Below are 23,371 nucleotides of genomic sequence, written 5' to 3' on the forward strand. Positions count from 1 at the left end.
AGGAGAGCCAACTGTATAGATAATATACAAACATACTGGAAAAAACATGTTAAAATAATAAAATATTGTGTTAGATGTGACATCAAGTATTAAAACCTTCTTGAGTTTGGGTATCACATATATGTCAGTCATTATGGCAATACAACTGAGTGTACCTCATACTTGGTACTACAGTCTTTGTCCCCCCGCCCCGCCCCAAATTAGAAATATTTGTTGAGAAGAGGTAGAGAGAAGAATTCTTTGTTGGCATAATATAATTACTGCAGAATGGTATCCTTACTCCCTCCTTCACTGAATTCTCTTAGCTTCAGTTGACTTCTCTTATGGTGCTAGTCTAAACTCACTGCCCACTTCCATAATGATGAACTAGAAGAAACATTCTCCCTCTGCCTTGAGACTACTTCCAGCCCAGCAGCTAAAAGCAGTAGGATTATCAGAGTTTCACAATACAGGAATTTATTAATTATTTTAATATGGGTAGGAGTTGGTTGTTGAGACCCATATAATTAATTTACTTTGGTAAAAACTATGTAAAAACTGTATTTGATTATATCTTGCCTTAATTTTTGCTGTTTTGAATATACTCTTTAGGTGATTATGGCTCCAAAATGGACGAAAGAGAGCTTAAATCAGACTGTTTTCTGACTTAAAAGGGAACAGTAGTAGAAATTAGAGGAGCCTACTGATATATGGAGAAATAATGACCCTTGGAAAGATAAAGGGATTTCATATGATTTGGAAAATAAAGAAATAGAAGAGCAACTATCTCAAGATCTCTTGATTTATTTTAAAATAATTTTGGATAATTAATTCAGACATTTTGAAGTTAGATTGAATCCAACGTTGAAAGACAGATAATAAAATGGCAGCTGAAATTAGGGAAATGATCAAACGTTGAGGGAAATTGCTTAAGAGAGTTTTTATTACTGGGGAGTAAGGACAGTTGCATACATGTAACTGTAATTCCTCAAGTGGTCATCTGTGAATTCACACAAATGGGTTATCCTATGCTTGCCCAGTGCCTCCTTTGGATCTTTCTATAGCATTCTGAAGAGTTTGGGCAGTAGCCTTACAGCAGCCTATATAAGGTGCTTCCTGCTGAAACCCACCAGTTCCATAGAACGCTGATGCAGCCATCCATATGAACCAGCAAGATATGAAGAAGGAAGGACGGGTAGGGTTGTGTGAGTTCAAAGACGACCACTTCAAGAACAAGTTACAGATATGCAAACTGTCCTTCTTTCTGGTCTCTGTGACTCACTCAAATGGGAGACTAGCAAGTTACAAGTAGGAGGTATGAGTGTTGATGCAAACAATCAAGCTTTACCGAAAAACATGTGCACAGTCAACAACCACAAGCACAACAACCCCTCTGCTCCAATATGTCATGCAAAAAGAATGACCGAATTCACACCGTTTTAAAGGAAGAATCCCCGAGACAATAAAACACAGAACCAAGACAAGGTTGGATCTGAAGGCATTCAGCAATACAGTAGAGAGGTAGCATTCAACAGTAATGATTTACAGCTGAGTTCAAAGGTATCCAGCAATATGGTACAGAGATAACATTCAATCAATACAATACAGCTTTCCCAAGCTCAAGACCTCGTCCATTCTATAATGTGAAATAAATCATATGCTGGGACCAAGTAGCCACAAAGCAAATGTCTTTGATTGAAACGCCGTTTATAAAAAACATGGGAAGTGGCAACCGCTCTGGTGGAGTGGGCTTGAACTGAGTTGGAGTGTCCTTCTTAACTAGTTTGTTAGACAACCACATAGTCAATGTTACCCACTTTGAAAAATGTTGCTAGGAGACAGGTAGTCCCTTCCTTGATATCAAGTAGCAAACAAACAGTCTGTGAGAGTATGGAGGGCTGCAGGCCTGTCCACATAGAAGGCCAGTGCCCTAAGTACATCGAGGTGATGTCAGACTGGTGTTTTGAAACATGGAAGGCAAAACAACTTTCTGGTTGAGATGGAAGGAGGATATCACCTTTGGCAAGAAGGTGATGTTGGGTCTTAACACAACCCTGTCTAGATGGAACTGAAGATATGGGCCATTTACCTGAAAGGCACAAAGTTCCCCAGCTCTTCTTGCAATTGCGATGTCAATGAGAAAGGGAGTCTCCATGAAAGCAGTTGTAGACCATATGTTGCCATCAGCTCAGGGTCTCTTGCAGAGCTGGTCAAGCACCTGGTCAGACTGGAACCTTGCCTCAACAAGGAAAAGTACAATCTTCAGGCAACACATCAAATTCAGTTCATTGGAGAGATCCTAGACTCCATAGCCCAGGCCACTTTCCTACCTCTCGACCATTGTAACAAGCTATACAAGTCGGTACAGAGTTCCTCCACTGCCATCCCCTTTCCTTGTGTGTTATGTCTTTAAATTGTAAGCCTGAAGGCAGGTAACTTTTTTTTCCTGTTCCTTTTCTTGTAAAGCACTGTGTAGAGTGATGGTTCTCTATGAATAAATAAATAAACTCATAGAATTGTCTGTGCGTGTGTAGCAAGACGCTTCAGGAGGAGGCAACAACTAACCAGTCATCTATGTATGAATACAAGATGACACCTTGCTACCGAAGAAAAGCAATCACAACAGCCATCACCTTTGTAAACATTCAAGAAGTTGTGCTGAGGATGAATGGTAGAACTTGAAACCTCTATGCCTTTCCTCCTACAGTGAAGCACAGGAAACATCTGTGACAAGGTCAAATTGAAATATGGAAGTAGGCACCTTATAGGTCTAAAATGGCATACTAATCCCCCTTTTGCATCAATGTAAGGGCAGATTATAAAATCACCATAATGGTGCCCCATAGACAAATGTAAAGGTTTACACCCTTCAAGTCTAGAATCAGCCTCAGACAACCATCCTTCAGGGTTCCACATCTGATGGAAATTTCAGAGCTGATCATGGAACATTGGAGAGCCTTGGAATGGAGTGCACACTTGATTGCACCTTTCTGCATATAACTGTCTACTTCTTGGAGCAGAATGGAAGAAAGAGACGTGGATCAGCAGAGTCCTGTCAGAGGATTCAATGGCGTAGCCTCGCCTCACTATGTTGATCATATGACCATTTAGAGTACTGTCCATACTTGTGGTTTCCAAAGTGAAACCTGGAACAAGACTGGACAAGAGGATGAAGCCAAACTTCCTGACCATGGACCATAGCTTATATGAGTGTGTTTCAGTCAGTCTCCAAATGAAATAGGCCACTGCCATCGAATGGAAGATCTTCAATGACCACTCAGGCTTGGTCAAAAAGACCTTATGATCAAAATCAAGCATGGCAATGAATAGCTACCACCCCAGCCATTGTCCCCACAGTCAGTGATGTACTGATCAGGCATGATCTGATGACCTGCCAACTTATGTGCCTTGGATTGCAGGGGAGAAGCCACCTTGTGTTCTTGATTCCCAAGCCTGTAAGAATGGTGTCATTTTCTCCCAAAGAAATTAGTTGGAGGCCCCCATACAAACCAAGTAGTTGGGATCTTGGGAGATGAGAGCAGCTGATTAGTAAAACTTTGAGCTTCTTGACCTCCTTGTCCACAGGTGTAGAATGCAGACAGAATGAAGCTTTCAACTGGACAGCACTGACAATGATGGAATTAGGTTTGAGGTGCTGCCTTAGAGAAGGAATGGCTAAATCATCTATCCTGCAGAGAGTCTTATTTGCTGAAAGTAGATGGAATGGATGACGGTGTCAACCAAGACTTCTGAATTACTTGAGTGAGGTACGAAAGTATCAGTAAAGCTGCAGGAGTGGTTGTTTGCAATAGGATCCACAGGAAAACTGGATCCTCAATCGGAGTAAGTTGTTACTGGACCTTAATGTCGAGAGACCTGGTGATGAGGAGCATCTTGTCAACAAACACCTTGAGATCATCTCTTGGGACCTTTCATTTAGAGGTACCAACTTCTGTTGAGACTGCCTTCTCCATACTCAACTCTGATGTCTTCAAAGCCAAGGACTGATGCCGAAGGTCCATGTAATCTATCAGAGTCAAAGGATGCTGACAATGCACAGGTGCTTGTGGTTCCTCTCTCTTGCATCTTGCCTGTTGTGTGAATGCACACATAATGCAACAAAAATTAAAGAATCAGTAGCCAAAATGATAGCTTTGGGGAACCAGTGGCAAAGAAAATAAAAGCTTTTTAAAAAGCAGGATCAGTAAGATGGAAGTGTGGCTAAAATATCAAAGGATTTTAAGGATTTAAAATAGGGGCAGAGAAAGTGGCCTCTGGGCCCCATATGATTCAGTCCTATTTTTGCACCGCAGAAATCTGCAAAGGTTTCCAAGCTTGTGTGTGTGTGTGTGTGTGTGTGTGTGTGTGTGTGTGTGTGTTTTATGTGCTGCATATTTGTTTCCATCAATAGCATATAAGAATAAAACAGCCAAAACACCACAAGGGATTTTAAATTAATTTAAGATATATTATGAAGATTTAGAAGATGTAAAAAAATAAATAAATCAAGATTTGCTATTAGATTTAATCATAAATTTTTAATAAACTTAAAACTGTCCACATTTATTCACACTGACCTAAGTATTATTGAGGCACTGTTTATAGAACAGGAATGGGAATGGAATAAGAAAAAAGAAGAACTTTATCTAAGCATTCATGGGTTTGCATTGGAATTGTATAAAACATTATAAATAATGCTGCTGCAATATTAACATATTATTAATTAATCAGTTCGAACTGAAACATACCACAGGCAGAAGCAACTGGAAAAGACTGACTCTAAATACTCTAAAGGCAACAAATCCCATCTGATCTTGGAAGCTAAGCAGACCTGGTTAGTAATGAATGGGAGACTGCCTGTATTTACTGTTGTTTTGGTGTATTGTTAGTTGTCATGTTTTTTTTAGAATGTATAAATAAAATTAAAAAAAAAATGAATGGGAGACTGCCATATATTTCAGAGGAAGGAAGTGGCAAAACCACCTCTGAGTGTAAAGTCGAAGGCTTTCATGGCCGGCATCCATAGTTTTTTTGTGGGAAAAACCCACAAAAAACCACCTCTGAGTATTCCTTGCCTAAAAAGACCCTATGAAATTCATGGGGTAACCATTAGTAGACAGGACACTTGAAGGAACAAACACACACACACCCTTCATATTATCACATTTCACTTAACAATATTTCAAAATCTTGTCCTTGTACTATTGCAGAAGAGCTGATTTACTTATGTATTGCACTTTTTGATCGCTCAATAACCAGAATTCTCTGGGTAGTGTATAATATTGTCACACACACACTGAATGAAGACAGCACATATAAAAACCATGACTACACCAGCAACAAAGGGTAAAAATGTTATAGCATATATTAAAAATCAGAAGCAAGAGTGTTAAGATCTAAACACACACTTCAAAATGGAAGCAAGGTGAGTCTTTCTGGGGAGGATACTCCAAAGACCCTTTGTCTTGTAGCCACTAGCCCTTATTCATCTGGTGAAAGGTCTCAGATTATAAATTTAGGGTAAGGGTAGGTATATGTAGGAGGAATTAAAGAAGGGATGGGAGGCATAATGTTCATCTACCAAACACACACACATACACACCACTTAGAGGGCTTGTGTGAAATAATTTTTCTTTTTTCTTTTAAAAAAATTTCCTTAAAACATTCCCTAAAGTCCCCCAGGGAGAAGTAAGGGACAATTTCTCTACACTTTCTCCTCTTGAATCATTTTAAGCTTAAGAGAACCCTTTTAAAAGAAGAAATGAGAAAAAACATAAACTTTGATTTACCTCCTGTTTTACAAAAAGGCCTCTCCTGGACATTAAACAGCCAGCCTCCCCTCCCCAAAAATACACAGCAAAATAGCTCACAATGTACTCACATGCAACTTTCTAAAAATAAAATAAAATTGCAGGGTGCTGTACAACTGAGGGAAACAAAGTTGAGGGCTGCTCATGCTTACATTTGACTCAAACCGGCTTTAAATTTTAAAACTGGAACTTTGAATTGAGCCCAGGACAGACAGAAAGTACAGGTAGTGATTTAGTATGATAATTTCTGGTACAACCTCTGTTGATGTTTTAGAAGTAAAACAAAACAAAAAATGGCACTGGGTAACCAAGAAAGCTTGCCTTGGACTCTTGTAAGTTATACTTTGGATCCTAGTCTTTATTTCATTAATAATTTACAGTCTTGTGCTATTCACTGCTAAGTATTCATGTCACAGTTAGCATTAAGTTGTCAATGTACTTTACCTGTTATGTAAGTAAGAGCATCCCAAGGTACTTTCCCCTCTTGACAATAAAGATTGAGGTTCAGTAGGGCACACTCTCTGTCACTGTCATTAAATTCATAGCATATGTTCCAACCAAGTGGTCCAAATTTCTTCCTTTCCTTGAATAATAAGAGACAAAGAGATTACATTAGTCTGATCACTGTTTTCTGAGCATTTCACAGGGCAACAGTATAATTTTAAGATTCCTTAGCAGTAATTTCTGATCTGCAAAAGAAATGGCTTTAAGTTGGGTTCAGCATATTTCTACTAAAATAGTTTATACCACTGTTTTATTATGCCACCTCACAGAGTGGCAAACAGATAAAACAATATAATTTAAACAATTTCAAATTAAAATCAATAAATAATTTAAACAAGATAAAACATATTAAACAATTCAAACTAGACTAAATAATAATAATAGTATTTATTTATACCCTGCCTCTCCCTGTATTGGATCGAGGCAGGCAACAGCATTCAAAAGGCTTGACTAAACGTAAAATTAGGCCCCCAAAGCTTTAAGTCACGTCTTGACCTGGTGCTGAAAAAAAAATCATGTTGGTGCCAGTCAGGTTTCCAATGGAAGGGCATTCCACTGGGGTTATGGTTTATGCCAGCTCTGTGGTGATGATGCACCACAGAAAGAAACAGATCCCTCTTTATTCATCAATTTTGAAAGGTCCTTTTCAAGGCAGGGTAGGGTTAGAGGTGCAAATCCAAGACATTCCAATCCTTTCATAGGAGGAAGAGTTATTACACAGGCTAGGAATGGAGCCATGTCCAAGTCACTGGGTTCTGGGAACAAAAATGGCCAGCAGGTGGATCAGGTCATGAAACCGGCTATTTGTCAGGGCCATAAGACACAAGACATCTCTCCTCCAACAGATACACCTGGCAATTCATTACATGCTGATCCATTCCCAAGTGGATGAGCCTCTGAACTGACTAGAGGCAAGACAGATTTGTTTGGATGTCCCTTAGACCCCATGCATGACAGTTGATCAGTGTGTCATTTAAAGAGAGGTGTGGGCAGATGCCTTGGGTCCAGACAGACTCATAGTATCTTCATGAAGTCATGAAGAACAAATGTTAGACCAAATAAGAGCATAGAGTGTGAATACTCCTTGTCAGTATAACAGACACACATGTAAGCTGGTATTTGTTTGTTTTTCATTTTGGGTATGTGCAAGTATGATTCTGAAAGACAAACAGAGATACAAAATCCACCGGCCTGCATGCTGATATGCTTCTTCTGCAGTTGTGTCTTCAGCCCTTTGAGGTCCAAGACAGTTGCAAACATTTCCATTTTAATTTGGCAGATGTGTGCATGTGAAATATATCCAAGAATAGAAGTATGTCTGGAAAAGAGGCTCAGAGCTCCAATAAGTGATGAATGGCCATAAGAAAGGGCTCATTCTTAGCTGAATCCTTGGATCAAGGGAAGGCAGTGTTCTTGAAGTGAGGAGTGCCCTGTTTATTTGATGCCTGAGCATCACAGTCCCATTGAAGTTTCAAGTTGCTAAACAGACATAATTTGTTATACTTCTTTGGAATCATGAAAAGTGAATTTGGACTTTGGTTTGCATTCTTCTTTTAATAGTAAGAAATACTTCCTTTATCTTTGAATTGGACTGCTTCCAGTGGTTGGCAAAACAATCTGGCTCTGTCAAGAGAAACTGGCTAGTCTGATCCACCTTCCAGTTTCAAAGACATATATTTCTATGTGTTATGTAGTTTGGATGTTATCCAGGGAGGAATGTATCACAATACATGTGGATAAAGCCATCTTTTTTGGTATGTCCTAGATTACTATGTAGTGGTCTTGACACCTATTAATTCTTCCGCCCAATGGAACACATTTCAAACAAAAATAGATGGTGGCAGTCTGAGCCCTCAAAATCCCTACATACAGCATGTGAGGCCTCAAAATCCCTACATAAAACAACATGTCACATCTCCCAATCTGCTAAAATAACTTCCAGGGATGAAATAGTTGCATTGAGGCAGTTACTGCAGATCCTTGAAGCAGGTCCACAATGTGCTTTTGAAGGGAAGAACGCCCATCTATGGACCAGCATACATTTGGATGGAACAAACAAGTTCAGAAACTGGGGGAGACCCCCTCTCCAGAGATGTCAGGGAATGAAACCATGAAGGATTGCTACTACCAGATTCAGCCATAATGGAATGACTGCTGCTGGATGAGAATCTGTTCAGTATGAAGGGTGGAGGAAAGGTACTTCATCAGTGATTCTTAAGCGATCTGATCTGAGAGACTGTCAGGGTTTTTCCCCAAGGTACTAGGTACTGCCTCCATATCTGGACTATTGATTACAACTGTTTCTTTTATGTAATGTCTTCAGTGACCATCAGCCAATAGCATGAAGACCAGCACCAATCCACAGACCATCACTTTGAGTAGTGCTCCTCTACATGACAGACAGCTCCCTTCATACCCTGTGTTTGTGGGGAAGGGGTGGAACATTACTCTGGGGTCCAGAGCCTAGCTGTTTTGATAGAGCTTTCCACTTGATGGTGTAAATAATTCAGATCCTGTAGCCTGCATCCAGTGATTCTGCTGCTTCCTATCCTGATATGGAAGGAGGAAGTGCACAAAGAGATCTTGCCTGGTGTTCAGATTAATCTGAGGTCTGGAAAACACTGTTGAGATTTTTTTTAATGGCCACATGAAGAAAAGAGTTCTGCCTTCCATTATAGACAATGCCACTTAAGAATTCCCTGTTGTCATGTCCCCCTTAAGAACACTTTATTGGTTGAAGAATCAAACTGACTTTGTTAGCAGGAGAGAGAAGAAATGTCCAAAGACCAGCTAGGCCCTTCTCTATATCTGTAAATTAATACAAGACATACTTTCTATATCAGCCTGTGCAGTGTAGTGGTTTGAGTGTTGGACTAGGACTCTGGGAATTGGGGTTCAAATCCCTTCTCAACCATGACCTTTGGTAAGTCACACTCTCTCAGCCTCAGGAGAAGGCAATGGTAAACCCCCTCTGATGAAATTCTGCTAGGAAAACTCTGTGATAGATTTGCCTTAGAGTTGCTGTAAGCTGGAAATGACTGAAAGGGACACAACAAATGCTTTCTACACATGTATGGCTTCTAAACATGTATTTAAGTGAATATTGCTATAGTTTCTTTTCTTTGACTAACAAAGGCTACCTGAATGATTGCATGGAAGAAACAAATGCCAAAAATTATTTTTCTCCAGGTTTTTCCCAGAATATTTTCTTCAAAAAATGGTGCTGTCATTTCTGTGAATGCTCGTCTGATGTTTGCACGTAGACCTTTAGGAGGTTCATTGGTCACCTGAAAAAATATATATTGTTATACACTTAACAGACTGATCGATAATTATTTATACTAATAAAATTCCCTAAAGAACTAAAATGACATCCACACTCTGACATTTATTTACTGTAGGACTAAGCTTTATAGATTTCTCTTCCAGTCTTCACTGTGCTGTCAAGTTAATGCAAGAATTAGCAGCTATCTGTATGCAAATTATATCTCCACTCAGAGGAAAACTCCAGGCATTTAACAAAGTTAATACTGTACACTGATTGTTTACCCCAGGAAGCATATGGAAATCAAAAGCAATATTGAATGAATAAAGAAATTTGGAGCAGAAAAAAATGGGAAAGAAATGCGTTTACACAAGAGAGAGAAAAAATATGCAGCGACAGTAATTTAAGTAAGAAGAAAGATAGTGAAGCAGACCTCTTACGGTTTTTGTTTTAAAATATCAGTTTAAACTGACAGATCTGTGTGGATAGAAGACTGCCCTACGGAGTGGAGAGAATTTTAACCACACTAATCATTTTAAAACTTAATAAAATCTCTAGAGGTGGCGGAATTCATGGTAAGACATACTTCCTTTCACAGAAACCACTGCATTTTGCAAAAATGCAGGGATAAATCATCTCAATAATTCAGAAGAAAGGGAAAGTGCTTGCTTGGAATCTTTGCTATGGAGATGCAGATTTCATCAACAAATTCAAAATGGTTAACGAAATAGTAATGTATGGAGCCAAAAGAGCACAGAGAAGAAAGTGGATCAACTCACTCATCCCTACTAATAACCTTATTATCTCAAAAGGGAAATGATCTCAAAAGCAAAGAAACAACTGTAAGGCAAAAGGAAGTGGATAAACCATGGTAGTAAGGGTGACCCTGGGTCAGTCACATTCTCAGCCTCAGGAGACAGCAATGGATAACCTCCTCTGAATAAATCTTGCCAAGAAAACCCTAAGCCTTAGGACTGCCATAAGTCAGAAGCAACTTGAAGCCACACAACACATATAAACATCCTTTGTGTTTCTGCCCTCATTTCATAATATAGTCTCTGTCCATTCTCCATTCCTGTGCTATATTTGGAACCCCTTTCCAGAATTACATGCTGCCACTTCCTTCATTCATTTCAGTCCCATCAGTCTTCACTATTAATTGACATGAAACCTAAACACAGAACTGCATGGATGTAAATTCATTCACTGTCACCCTTGCCATTTTCTTCTCTCCTCCCATTATATTGTCCTGTCATCGGTTGCACTGGAGATGGGAACAGCTCAACATAAACTGCATTTGGCTTTTTGCTTTTGAAGGCATCAATGAAAGCAGATAGACTGAAGCTAATCTGCCTACCTATATGGACATTCAGACAGTTATTCCAGCTTTTTTCTGTTTCTGAAGATGGAACACTGGTGGAGACTATTGGCTGCTGTATCAATGAACACAACACAACAGCACAACTACCTGTTCATCATTATTTACTCTGAATGCATATTCACCTATATTCAAAAGATACTACCTTGACAGAATTTTGAAGGACAGTAACAGGAAAAGTATTAGATGGCATAGAACTCAAATAGAGTCGAAAGCTTTCATGGATAGAGACACCTGCAAAATAGAATTTTATAGTGTTACTATTATATAAGGTAAATTATGTTTCAGTATAAGATGAAGTTATTTCAGAGCAAAAATTGTTTTTAAAATATCGTGAGCACTATTTACCAACTGGTTCTCTTACTGACTTCAGTCCACTTCAATATGTTCAGTAGAACAACTTCTAATATGGAGTGAATAATTTTTAAAACAGTGATGGTGCTTAAAGAAACAGAGTGAATGATGCCATGTAAAAAGTGGCACAGCAGCAAGACATAACATTGCAGGTTTGGGTTAGGAACTGCCAAAAATTATTAAGCATATACAACTGAAAGTTAACATAGCAGTAACAGCTACATTTCTATAATGCTTCATAGTGAACTAAGCCATCTTTAAGTGGTTTGAAACGTGTAAGTTATTTGCCCCCAACAAGCTGGGTGCTCATTTTAGCAACCTTTGAAGGATGCCAGGCTGTTAACCATGGAGCCCCTGGCTGGAATCGAACTGACAACTTTGTGGCAGTACCGGCATTTAATCACTGCACACCAAGGCTCCTTGAATAAACATTTTTATTTCTGTTAAAAAGCTAAGAATTAATGGAGCTAGCACAGATGTAAAGGGCAAAGTAGATATGATATGTATTTTTGCCATTGCCATATAAAGTATTAGAGCTGGTTTGAAAGAAAAGCAGCGGAGCATGAGGCAAGGGGTGATGGTCGACCATCTTCTGGCTCCCCCATATGATTCTTTCATGTAAATAACAGACCCAGTTCCATTCCTGCTGTTACTTGTGAATGGAAAGAATGGTGTAAATGTCTTCCTCATAATATTTAGGAAGTCCCTGATACAAATCTTGCCTCCTGTCAGCATGATAGCCTAGGCAAACTATATTGAAATCCATATGCAATAATGCTGATAAGACCTTCTTTAAAAAGGTAAATTCTGAAATTGCTCTACCACATGCAAGAATGAAAGAAAAATATATACTTGGCTCTGTAAAAGTTTTTATAAGCTCTTCCATTGGTAACATCCATGAAACAGCTAGATGACAGTTCTGCAGAAACACCCAATTTCCTGTGTTCATTGCATCCTTGATCATTTTTTCTGCAATAGGTCCTTGCCCTTGTCCTAATGAAATTGACTGCACTCTGAAAGTCAAAGTATATTTTGTTAGTAGCTGCATTACATATATTTGTAATACATTATTCAAACATTTTTGATGCTTAATGTCTAGAGTGTTACCTATTATTAAGGCATCTAAATAAAAATAACTCAACCTTCACATATGTTTTACATTCATACCCCCACTAAAGTCAAAATCATATGTATTGCTGTTTTGGAGTACACTTCTTCTGAAAATCAGCTTGGTATTTTATAACCAAATATATTCAACATTCCAAGTTAACATTGCCTCTAATTTTAAAAGAAATGATTAGTATGACATTTTTCTAGAAGCTACCTCCAGTGATAGGAATAGCTGAAGACCTTTGAAATTTTACAGTGGAAAATCCTTCAGGCTATAGATGTGACTTTTCATTGTCAAGTGAACTTCTGTTCAAATACTACTGACTTTTTGAAAAAGAGTATAATTCTGTTATAGATTTCATGTCATTACCCCATGAAAGATACAAGTTGCAATGTCTAAAGTGAAGGTAATATTAAAGTGAAATCTAAGTTATCCGTAAAATTTCATAGTCTTTTGTGAACCCTGAAATCTGGCAATTCACCAAATTAAAGAGACTGTTGTAGTCCTCATACACAATAAAAAAAATCCACAATAAGCCTCCTTTCACCACCCATTTAAATCAGCATGTGGGAACAGTGTTGGGCTGGAATCCTGTTGTCTTATGCCAGCATGTGGTCTATTGTTGTGCGCTTCCAAGTACACAAGTTATTGTGCTGCCATTGCCTTCTCCTGAGGCTGAGAGCATGTGCCCAATATCACCCAATGGGTTTCATGGCCAAGCAGGGAATTGAACTCTGGTCTCCAGAGTCCTAGTCCAGCACTCAAACCACTATGCCACACTGGCTGTGCAGGCAACAAAACCAGAAAGTTGTTTAAGCATCCAGTGGGTCTCTGTATATGGTAGCTGTGTTTCCCTTGGCATAACACAAGTACAGGTGACATGCCATAGATGACCATTAAATAGCAATGCTGTTGTTCATTATATATCAGAATACAAAAGGATCTTGTAGCACTTTTGAAACTAAGTGAAAGAAAGAATCTGGTAGCATGAACTTTTGTAGACTTCAGCCTACATCCTCAGATGCATGAGGTCCTCATGCTTGGTATATATCAGTACACCATAAATTAGTAACACATGTTTTTGTCATATTTTAAAAAGAATAAGAACAAGTCCAAATGATGAAAGCTGGAAAGTCAAAGAGTGATAAAAGTAAACCTTTTAAATTCAACCCAGATGTCATATGGAAGTCAGTATCCAGTAGTAAATATAATGAAAATACGTAGTTTATACCGTTCTGAATAGTCTCTCTCCCTTGCAAATCGCTGGAATGCCCCCATGGGATCAGAGCCTGTACTTAAGATGAACACAAGTGGTGTAGAAGGAGACATATCTTGGTAAAGAGTTGCAAGATCAACTGGTGGATTCTCTATGAATTGCTTCCCAAGGTTTTCAATTACAAATTCAGTAAGTGCAGTAACAATCTATAAACAGTAACACAGCCAATTTACAGTTAAGTGCAAGAATATTAGAAAAAAAAGAAATGTGATTGTATCTAGTATAAATAGTAACTATATTTATAACACAACTGATACAATATTTTAGTTTTAGCGCTGCATAAACAAAAATATCTATAGTGCTCCACCCTCTTCTTTAAATGAAACAAGTTAACAATTGTTGTCCATATGCACAAAAGCTATATAATTATAATCCTAGCTTAACTGACCCACAAGATAAAATGAATAAGGTGGCAATAAGATTAAATGACCCACAAGATACATTGAATAAGGTGACAGGGACAGTTATGGCTGATGCTGGGGAAAAAACTTACTGTGGTTTTTATTTTAGAATCATAACCACAATCGGTCAGTCACACATACAAGTTGAAATGCAGGCATTTTTGTCCATATCTTTGTACATTATTATGAACAAAGTAGATTAGTTCTTCTATTTCTAAATATCTGTATTACTGATGGGACGGACACTCTGTCTATGCTGCAGCTTCTTCCTGAGATAACTGTGGGCAGGGCTGTAGTTGTTGGTAGAAAGCTTACCTTTTCTTCCATGAAACATTTCACTGCAATTAATTTCTGAAACATGGTCAACCTAACATTCCAAGGAATGTCTTCCATGACATCTTTTCTTTTGCTTTTTTCAGCTTCTGACTTATAACCTTCCCATTCCTCTGGGTTGACACGCATTTCAAGTTGTCCTAACAAAAGAGTATTATAATTCAATGCCCTTTCCATTTAACATCTAGAAGAAACTTATTATTTAGATAGCACCAGACCAGTGTCCATTCTAAGAGACATGTGAGATTTCAGAAATTGAGGGTTTTTTTTGCCAAAGAGATACCCAAGCAATAATATTAGAAACATCTTAAATTTAATAGAATATATCCTGTATAAATATTATTTGCATGAGATATCATGTGGAGTACAAAAATCCTGTATAACAACTATTTCTTATCAACGCTGGAGAAATCATTAAACAGACATATACAAAATTCAAGCTACATTTTTTTAAAAAAAACCCACAACGGAACATAAAAGTCAATAACATGAAGACTCCAAAAGATAGAATGCATCACAGATCATAAAACCCTCTCATATGTAAATGCATGGCAGGAAAAACGTTTTGCAATTCCTTTTAATTTTTATCATATTACCCAATGTAATGACAATGTGCTCATGTAACAGGTCATCTTGTATCCCCTCAAAACTTGGAAGTGTTTCTTCTAAGTCGCAACACATGAACCAGGTATTTTCTTCAAGCCATGGAATTTCAGGTTTGGGAGGCCGGCTCTATTATATAAAGAAAGACAGGTTGTGTCAAATAATGTGCAGAAGGATTGTATAGGTCTAAACAGTGGGCAGCGGAAAGATCCAGGGGGGCAGTGAGGAAAAAGAAGATGGCAGAGGGAGCCTTCAGTTAAAGTACTCGTGTACGGGGGAACAAGTGGCCTTTAGGACCATGGGGATGAGGGGATAGAGCATGTGGCAGTGGTGATCAAGTGGTGGCAAAAAGGAGCTTTCGAATTTGGGATCCTGCTTAACTTTTGTGAACTTTGCTGGGATTTGGCTGGCAGGTTGGAGTTGCACTGCTGCCCCTGCTTTCTTTTGTTGGACAAGCCAAGAGAAGAAACAGCAGGAGAAACAATATTGTGTGCAGGGATAACTTGAAGCTGTTTGGAGAAGGGAACTCTCTGGGGAAAGAGCGGGAGGAGCATCTGGGGTCGATTCTTTGAAAGAGTCCTTCACCTCTTTCAAATTGAGAGTCTTTAAAGTGGGAAGCCAGCTGTGCCTCTCTATGCCTCAGCAAAGGATTGAGAGTCCTTCCTCACTTGGGAGAACCTTCTCCCTTTGCACCCATTCATCTTAGGAACAGTAACCAAACAGCTGGTCAGGCAGCAATCAAGAAGCCTCTTGCCTGTACTAGCCTTGCAGCAAAAGCCAGTAAGGCAAGAGGCTTCTCAGTCTTTGCTCAACCAGCTTCTCGATTGCTGCTTGATCAGCTGCTCATCACTGCTCCTTTTCCACCCAAACAACCTGAGAACAGTAACTGAGCAGCTGGTCAGCCAGCCTTCTTTTTGCTGTAAGGTCAGCACAGGCAAGAGAGAGGAACAGGTCTGGTTACTGATGCTGCGGTATTCACACATGACAGACTGAGGCAGAGGAGATGGTGGTGAGCTGAGTGCGGCTGAGATAGAAGTCACTGGCAAACTGGCTGCTGCACTCAGATATAATATTAAAAAATAGCTGTTGCACAAGAAAAAAAGGGGGTGGTAGCCTGAAAAAGTATGGGTACCACTGGTAGATTTCTGGATAATCTGAAGTAGATAAGCAGTATATCTTCCAATTGTTTAACACAGTAAGAGCATTATACCACCTAAATCATAGTGCTAAAGAGAAGGAAGCCTGTTGTAACCAGGGGTGTATTTACATATGCAAAGACTAGGATCATTACTCAGTCTTGGTACTCAAAACAAATTCAGAATTCTTTAATTCTATTTAAAATGGAAAAGGAATCAAGGAGCACCTGTGTGAGTCACAAAGACCATGAAGAAGAAATTATTTTAAAAATCCATCTATCTCTAAAAGTGAGCCTTCTTTGCTTTTCTGTTGTAAGTCACTTGAAGACTGTTGTTGGTCAAAAAGTCTACACTGGTCCAGTCCTTCATAACCTGCTTCTGAAAAGCTTCTACTCCACTGAATTGTTTTCCCCAAACATGGCAACTCATTGGTACAATAGCCTATATAACTTGGCTGGGCACAGTACTGGGTTCTAAATTGTAGTTGAGATACTAACATTTTTTACACAATCACCAAAAAACCCACAGAGATATGAAATCTTGACACTCTCGATTCCCTCCCCTCTCTTTACCTTATCTAAACCAGCAGCTCCACGGAGGAAGAAATTCCACTCAGCATCTGTAAGTTCTTCTTTCTGTCGCATGATCTCAATACACAGCATAAAGCTGTAGATGAGTTTGTGCTGTTCAAAAAGGCCTCGGGAAATATTAGTATAAGTTGCATAGAGGGTCTGACTAAGGAGTATAGCCAGTCGCAGTTCCAGAACATCATTTTTTTCAGATGTTTCAATAGTTGTATTAAAAAGCTACAAGAAAAAGACCTTGGTTAGTTGGTCCACTAGCACACCATTGGACTGATTCACACATATATGTCACTTGCTTGATTTCTTAACACCCAACATTAAACAACTTAATTATCTGAATTGACCGCTCTGAACAGTATTGTGCTTGAATAGACACCAGAGCCCCCTAGGGATATTCACATTCAGTTTCCCATTAATTAGAACTGCAAGAAAGAGAGTGGAAATGGGAATGCCAGCGCTGCCTCCTTATCAATGGCACCGATGATCTTCACACATTCAAGTGTGAATACCTGTAGCTATTAGCCTGTTTCTCTTGTGTAAGATGCCCTCAAGATTTAAAATCCTGACAGACCCCACTTTTAAATTACACAAGACATCTACTTGTTTAGGGAAGAGCCTCCCAATGCCTAATGTTACAACAGCAGCCTCTGTCGCAACTAGTGTGGGCAGCTGAAAGCTGCTAAAATGGAGTGGATGTAACCATGCAGAAGGTATATGCTAACCTGCCCATGTTTTCTGCCGCTGCCTATCCAGAGTGGGGCAAATGTGATACAGGAATTATTACCCTCACTTTGAATAACTAAGCCTCCAGTGATGTTTCTACTGGCCTATGGACAGGCAATGCAAGACTGTGCTCAATCTATATTTGGAACTCTTCTAAAGAAATTGCTAATATCTCACATTTGTTAACTGTAAAGCCTGAAATGAAATTGATTACTTCTTCTTCAAATAATATAAGTAATGTTCAATTTGGATTAAGTGTTCCTGCAACACTTAAATAAACTAGGAGTATTCATAGACTTCTCAAAACTAAAAGGTTAACATTCCTATTGGCAGAGTTCTAATGTGCACTTATTTATATGATATGGCAGAAGTCCTTCAGACACTATGTAAATGCAGAGTCCAATGGCCAGGATCCAAGAAACTGTATAACAAAGTTCTGTCCTTGAGCTCTTAAACAACAGTCACTCATGACACATAGTGAATCATTTCTTAAACTGAATGGGAGATCACAGACAATTCATGATAAGGCACGAATTGTGGGATGAGGTGACAGGGATAGGGGTGATACTTTCTAGACCTGAGAGGGGAAGGAAAAAATAAAATGTTAATTGCTTGTTTTAAGTAGCTCTTTGAATCCCTAATATTGATTTCTCATAGAGCTTGGAAAAGTCACTTTTTGGACTATACCTTCCAGAATCCCCCAACTACAACCAAACTCTTTCCCAAGCTTTGACTATAAAAAGGTTGCAGTCTTACGAATATATGATTATTTGCTACTTGAAATGGCTCAAAAGAAAGGAGCAGAGGTGGTAGAAAGAGAGAAACTGAGAGGAAGAATCAACAAGCCAAACCTGTTTGAAATATTTTAAAGAAAATTGATACATTGGATCAATCTCCGACAGGCTTGCAATCACAAAATACATAACTGATCCTCGAGTGGCAACAGGACGGTATTTTTCACGAGCTACATTTATTTTTTCTTCCGTGGTTTCTGCTTCTACAAGCCTTACTTTAATGGCAGCAGATGTAATCTAGGAACATAAATTTCAGATCATCACATACGAAACTGAGTACCTTGAAAACACAGAACAAATTTTTCACAATAAATCTCTGAACAAGCACAAACATATAACCAATTTTCAATGTTTTGCAGCATATTTCACGGACGTATAATCACCATTTTATGAAAATGGTTATAGTGAACTACAAGATAAGAAACACAATAAAAACATGCTGTGGTTTTTGAAGTTAACAATGTCATTAATTATAGCACAGAAATAAAGAGTAGCCTCTTTAACAATACATTTATCCCAGAAAATCACAAGATTCTGTTAATGTGTTCAAAACCACTCTACAGAATCAATAAATAAAAATGAATGAGTTATTACAGCAGCAACAGGTACTTTACCAAATTAAACTTTATTTAAACTTGTATACTTTAAAAAATCTAACTTATTTGTAAATTTAATAGATTAATAAAATGATTACTGATGAGATTATGATACAGCCTGAATCAGCAAACCTTTACAAAGAGATTTATTTTATTTTCTGGTTTTACAACCTTTTACTGAAAGAACAAGTTATGTATCATACTGTATCTCAATATTATTATGAGCAAGAGCTGATACCATTTCTGCATTTTCATAATCTGCTGAAAACTACACGTCATGTTTTCACAATGTTGAAGCTGGCCTTGTTGAGACTTTATCTGATGCTGAACATTGTAACAACCAGATCTTCCCTCAGTTTGATAATTAGTAGAACAACTGATAGATTGCATGATATGTATCTTCTTTATCATCTTCAGCCTAGCTGGGAACTGACATTTTAAGTGACAGAGGAAAACATAGCAAGCATAATTTATAGGTGGAGATGTTGTGACTTGCAAATTGAAGTGTTAGGAGTTAACATCACATAATGATGGGAAAGATTATTATCTGAAAACTTTTAGATATAAAACTGTAGTTGTAAATTGGGCTCATTGCATTAAGTGCTAGCAGCTTGTGAATTTCAGTAGAGACTGAAATTCTATATTATTCAGACTCATATCTGCATCTGTGTGCAGTATCTGTAATTATATCAGTGCAAAATTCATAATGATATGGTTTATAATCTTGCAATGACTTTGAGGATAGTAAATCCATCTCTGCACATCCCTCACTGTGAGCACAAAACTCAAAATCAGTATGTACATCTTTAAAAATATTTCATAGGGTCCCAAGTCTATAGTCAATGTTATAATCATAGCAATATCAGCTGGACCCAGATATAATTATGGCTTGTTGGTTTAAGCTAATTTATCCCACATATGTCAGTGGGCCTAACCTAAACAATAGGGCTAAGATTACATTGAGATAGAACCTTATGTATACAAAGTGCCCCCTACCTTTGATTCTTGAAGAGTGTTGATGAGTTCTTCCTTGTCCAAAATATTCCCTTCTGATGTGAAAAGCATTTTTAGAATTTTGTCTTCAATGGCTTTCAGCTGATTCTTATCAGCATTTATTCTCACAATAAGCTGGTTTCTTTGATCCTCTAGTTCAGGCCTCTCTAGTCGCACAACATCACTAGAACAAAAAGGAAATGTTTAGCTGACAAGATGAATACCACATGTAATGTATCTTTAATGCCTCAACTTTTTATTCCATTTACCAACTAAAACTCTTAGAGTTTATTTCCTAGCTTTAGGTAAGAGTGCCTTTGTTTATTTAGCCAAAGCCACAACAGCTGCAAAAAAGAAGACATCAGAAGGCTTGAGAAAGTGCTGAGATTTTTATGAATTAAAAAGATCTTCAAGGGAGGAGGAACCTAACAGGTGGAGGGAAGACCAAAATACTCAACAAGAACTTAACATGGGCAAAAATGCTCACTGGTGATGGGAGGGAATCCCAGAAAACTGATTGGGAAGGGAAATGGCACACACAGTGACTAGGAAAGGAGGAGAGAATAAGACATACAAAGATATAAAAAGTATACAGATAAATGCATCATTGTGCAGAAAGATCAGTCACACTAAATTCTTTTTGTTTATTTATCCCCAAGGAGGTGATAGCTATTCACAGATTTATAGACCATTAAGATGACAGTATTACCCAAAATATTTCTGTCCCAAATGATTCCCATATTTACAATGGATTTACCATTTAAGGGATAGCAGAGAAATCTCTCTGCATTCTTTTGGAGATGACAGAAGCTGAAAAAAACCATTAAAGACACTACAAGATGCCAAAGAAAGAGGAGGCCTAAGAGTTAAAAAAATGTATTATGAGGCATGTTGTCTTTCCTGGATAAAAGAATGGTTAATTCTAGAAAACAGAACACTGTTAAAACTTGAAGGCATAGGTCTAAGATATGGCTGGCATGCCTACTTAGGATTTGAGAGAGATAAGATAAACCAAGTGTTTAATAATAATTGTGTTCAAAAGGCCTTGCTTAGAGTATGGGGAGGAAAGCATAAATCCAGGATAATTTCCAAAACTCCACTTTGAATATCACCACAGGAAGCCTTCCACAGAAAATAGAGGACACTAGGGGAAAAGTGGTTTACTTATGAGGATCTTTCCAAAAAGCAAGATGGAAAATACTTGATGAAATCTCAGGAGGAATTAAACAAAGGAGGATTCAAGATTCAGTGATACTCCTACAGACAAATTTATGAGAGATATAAAGTTTATCTAAAAATTCTGGAATTTGAAGCAAAGAAATCAGAAGTTGAAAAGATACTGTGTGTGGAAATGAAGGGAATTACTACAAACCTGTATAAGAGTTTACTAAGAATGGAATTAGAAGAAAAAGTTATAAAAGATCCCATAATTAAATGGGCTCGAAATTTGGGATACCTCATACAAATGACCCAGGGAGGAAAAAACATGGAGAAAAAGAAACAAATATATGGTCTCCCAGAATCTAAGAGGAAATTACCAATGTATTACCAATGGTATCTTGCGCTGGACAAGATATGGTATTTCACTCTAAGTCTATCACCTCCCTAAACACATGTCAATAAAATTTCTACTGATTTTGGCAATGGTCTTTTAAAAATTGATGCCATTCTATAGTCATTGCTTCCTTCTTTATCAATCTGTGATGCATTTGACCCAGCTCTTAGCTCAATGTTTGGATTACTCTTTTCAACAGGCTCTTATATTTCTCCTGTGCAAATAGCCTATGTAGAATAATTTCTATATTCATCAGTGTTTCTTGAATCATCCTCCTCTTCATTGCTATTTTGTAAATGATGTTTTTCTTTCTTTTCCTCTATGGCATCCTCCATTTCTGACTCTGAAAAAGCTCCATCATCACCTATGTGTTTTTATTTATTTATTTAGTGTGCATTTTTTCTTTTATTAATTTCTTTTTCTTGATAACTTCCTTTTCTGGCCCGTATTACTCTTGTTCTTCCTGTTTGTTTGTTTCCAGTGATTTATTTGTTCTTGCACTCTTTCCTATCTTCTGTTTGATATTGAATTCATCAATTTTTGAAAATCACTGTTACAGTTTATTTTAAATAAATTAAATGGTTGAATCAGGTTTTTAAAATTCATTGCCATTAAGTAACTTGTTAAATGCATTACAGTTTATTTGATGCCTGACCCCACTGAGTTAAACTGCAATACATTGTGTGGCATTAACATTGAATTAATTTCTTTGCTTACAGGCTCTTTAATCATGACTTGTACATCTTTTTATGCACTGATGCTGCAACATTACTTTGTTGTTGATACAGCATGGCTGACTGTGAAACTGGTGGCATGCTTGTCAGAAGTGTTTTTAAACACACTGTGACAGAAAGTTGTATCTCAAGGATCGTGGAATATTCCATTCCTCTCTGCTGATGTTGCTCTGAACTGCCAGTCATCTGTAGTAACTGTACAGAAGCTCTGCTCACATCACCATTCTGACTTGCTTTAGTCTGCATGTGCTCCATCCTCTGTTTTGGAACCTTCATTCCCAACATGGTGACTTGAAGCAACTGGCAATGTTTTCTCCTGTTTAGGATCAAGACCCTCTGGCTCTGTCCTACGCAATAATTCAGGTTTTAAAATATTATTAAAATATTGTTAATATTTTCTCATCTTTTAAAGTGCCTCATGCTCTGCCAGCCATTCTACTCTTTCTGTTTTCTGTTTATGAGGAAGAGAAAGTACTACCAAGCCCTCCAACTCACTCTCACTTGAAGCAACAAAAATTCTTCCCCTCTAATTTCTGAGATTGCTGGGTAGAGGCCATTTGATTTGGAGCAATATTACTATCTCTAGACCCACAATCTGCTGAGAGCCAGTCAGTGAGCTAGACTCAGGTTTCTAGATCTGGTGAGGTTTGGCTTTTCTTTTTCTTTGAATGCAAAGCTGTGTCCTCTTTGGCAACATCATTGTCTGTAACTCATCTCTTTTTATGACTTCTCCCCATTTCTAAATACTCTTAATGGAATTTAATATTTGTGAGTGAAGGGAAAAATGTGTCTACCTGGCAAGGCAGGGAACAAAAAACTAACAGAGGAGAGAAAGATAGTCAACAGACATTAAAGAAAAAGAATATTAGACTCCTGCCTAGTCAGCTGGCATCACTTCGCTCCCTCATTCTCCCTCTCTGGACCTCTCCCAAGGATCACAGTCTGGGCATACAAAATGTGGTCACAAACCTCCAATTTCCTCCTTTTCTCCACCACTTTCCCCAAGGCTAATGGCTTACAAAAAGGGGGGCACAGAGTTCTGATTTCTCTCCTTTCCTCACAGTGTTCCCCAAGGCTGATGACTTACAAAAAGGGGAAAACAAACCTCCAATTTCCCTCCCTTCCCCACGACTTTCCACAAGGCTAATGGCTTACAAAAAGGGGGACACAGACCTCCGATTTCCCTTTCTTCTCGGCATCTTTCCCCAAGGCTGTTGGCTTGCAAAAAGGGGACACAGACCT

The 23,371-nt window shown here is 38.2% G+C and overlaps 1 protein-coding gene across 1 annotated transcript in view; it reads right to left on the minus strand.

Annotated features, from left to right (window-relative positions):
* DNAH6 (dynein axonemal heavy chain 6) overlaps nucleotides 1-23,371 on the minus strand; it is a 174,208-nt gene that overhangs the window by 41,730 nt on the left and 109,107 nt on the right. Inside the window, exons 59-68 of the mRNA XM_042449592.1 lie at nucleotides 19,844-20,024; nucleotides 18,309-18,488; nucleotides 16,723-16,956; nucleotides 15,008-15,143; nucleotides 14,394-14,551; nucleotides 13,633-13,823; nucleotides 12,143-12,303; nucleotides 11,082-11,170; nucleotides 9,434-9,580; nucleotides 6,234-6,372 (exon numbers count right to left, since the gene is read on the minus strand). Coding sequence (XP_042305526.1) covers nucleotides 6,234-6,372; nucleotides 9,434-9,580; nucleotides 11,082-11,170; nucleotides 12,143-12,303; nucleotides 13,633-13,823; nucleotides 14,394-14,551; nucleotides 15,008-15,143; nucleotides 16,723-16,956; nucleotides 18,309-18,488; nucleotides 19,844-20,024 — 1,616 coding nt within the window. The remainder of the gene's footprint in view (nucleotides 1-6,233; nucleotides 6,373-9,433; nucleotides 9,581-11,081; nucleotides 11,171-12,142; nucleotides 12,304-13,632; nucleotides 13,824-14,393; nucleotides 14,552-15,007; nucleotides 15,144-16,722; nucleotides 16,957-18,308; nucleotides 18,489-19,843; nucleotides 20,025-23,371) is intronic.

This window comes from Sceloporus undulatus, chromosome 2 (assembly GCF_019175285.1).
Source record: "Sceloporus undulatus isolate JIND9_A2432 ecotype Alabama chromosome 2, SceUnd_v1.1, whole genome shotgun sequence".
Taxonomy (NCBI): domain Eukaryota; kingdom Metazoa; phylum Chordata; class Lepidosauria; order Squamata; family Phrynosomatidae; genus Sceloporus; species Sceloporus undulatus.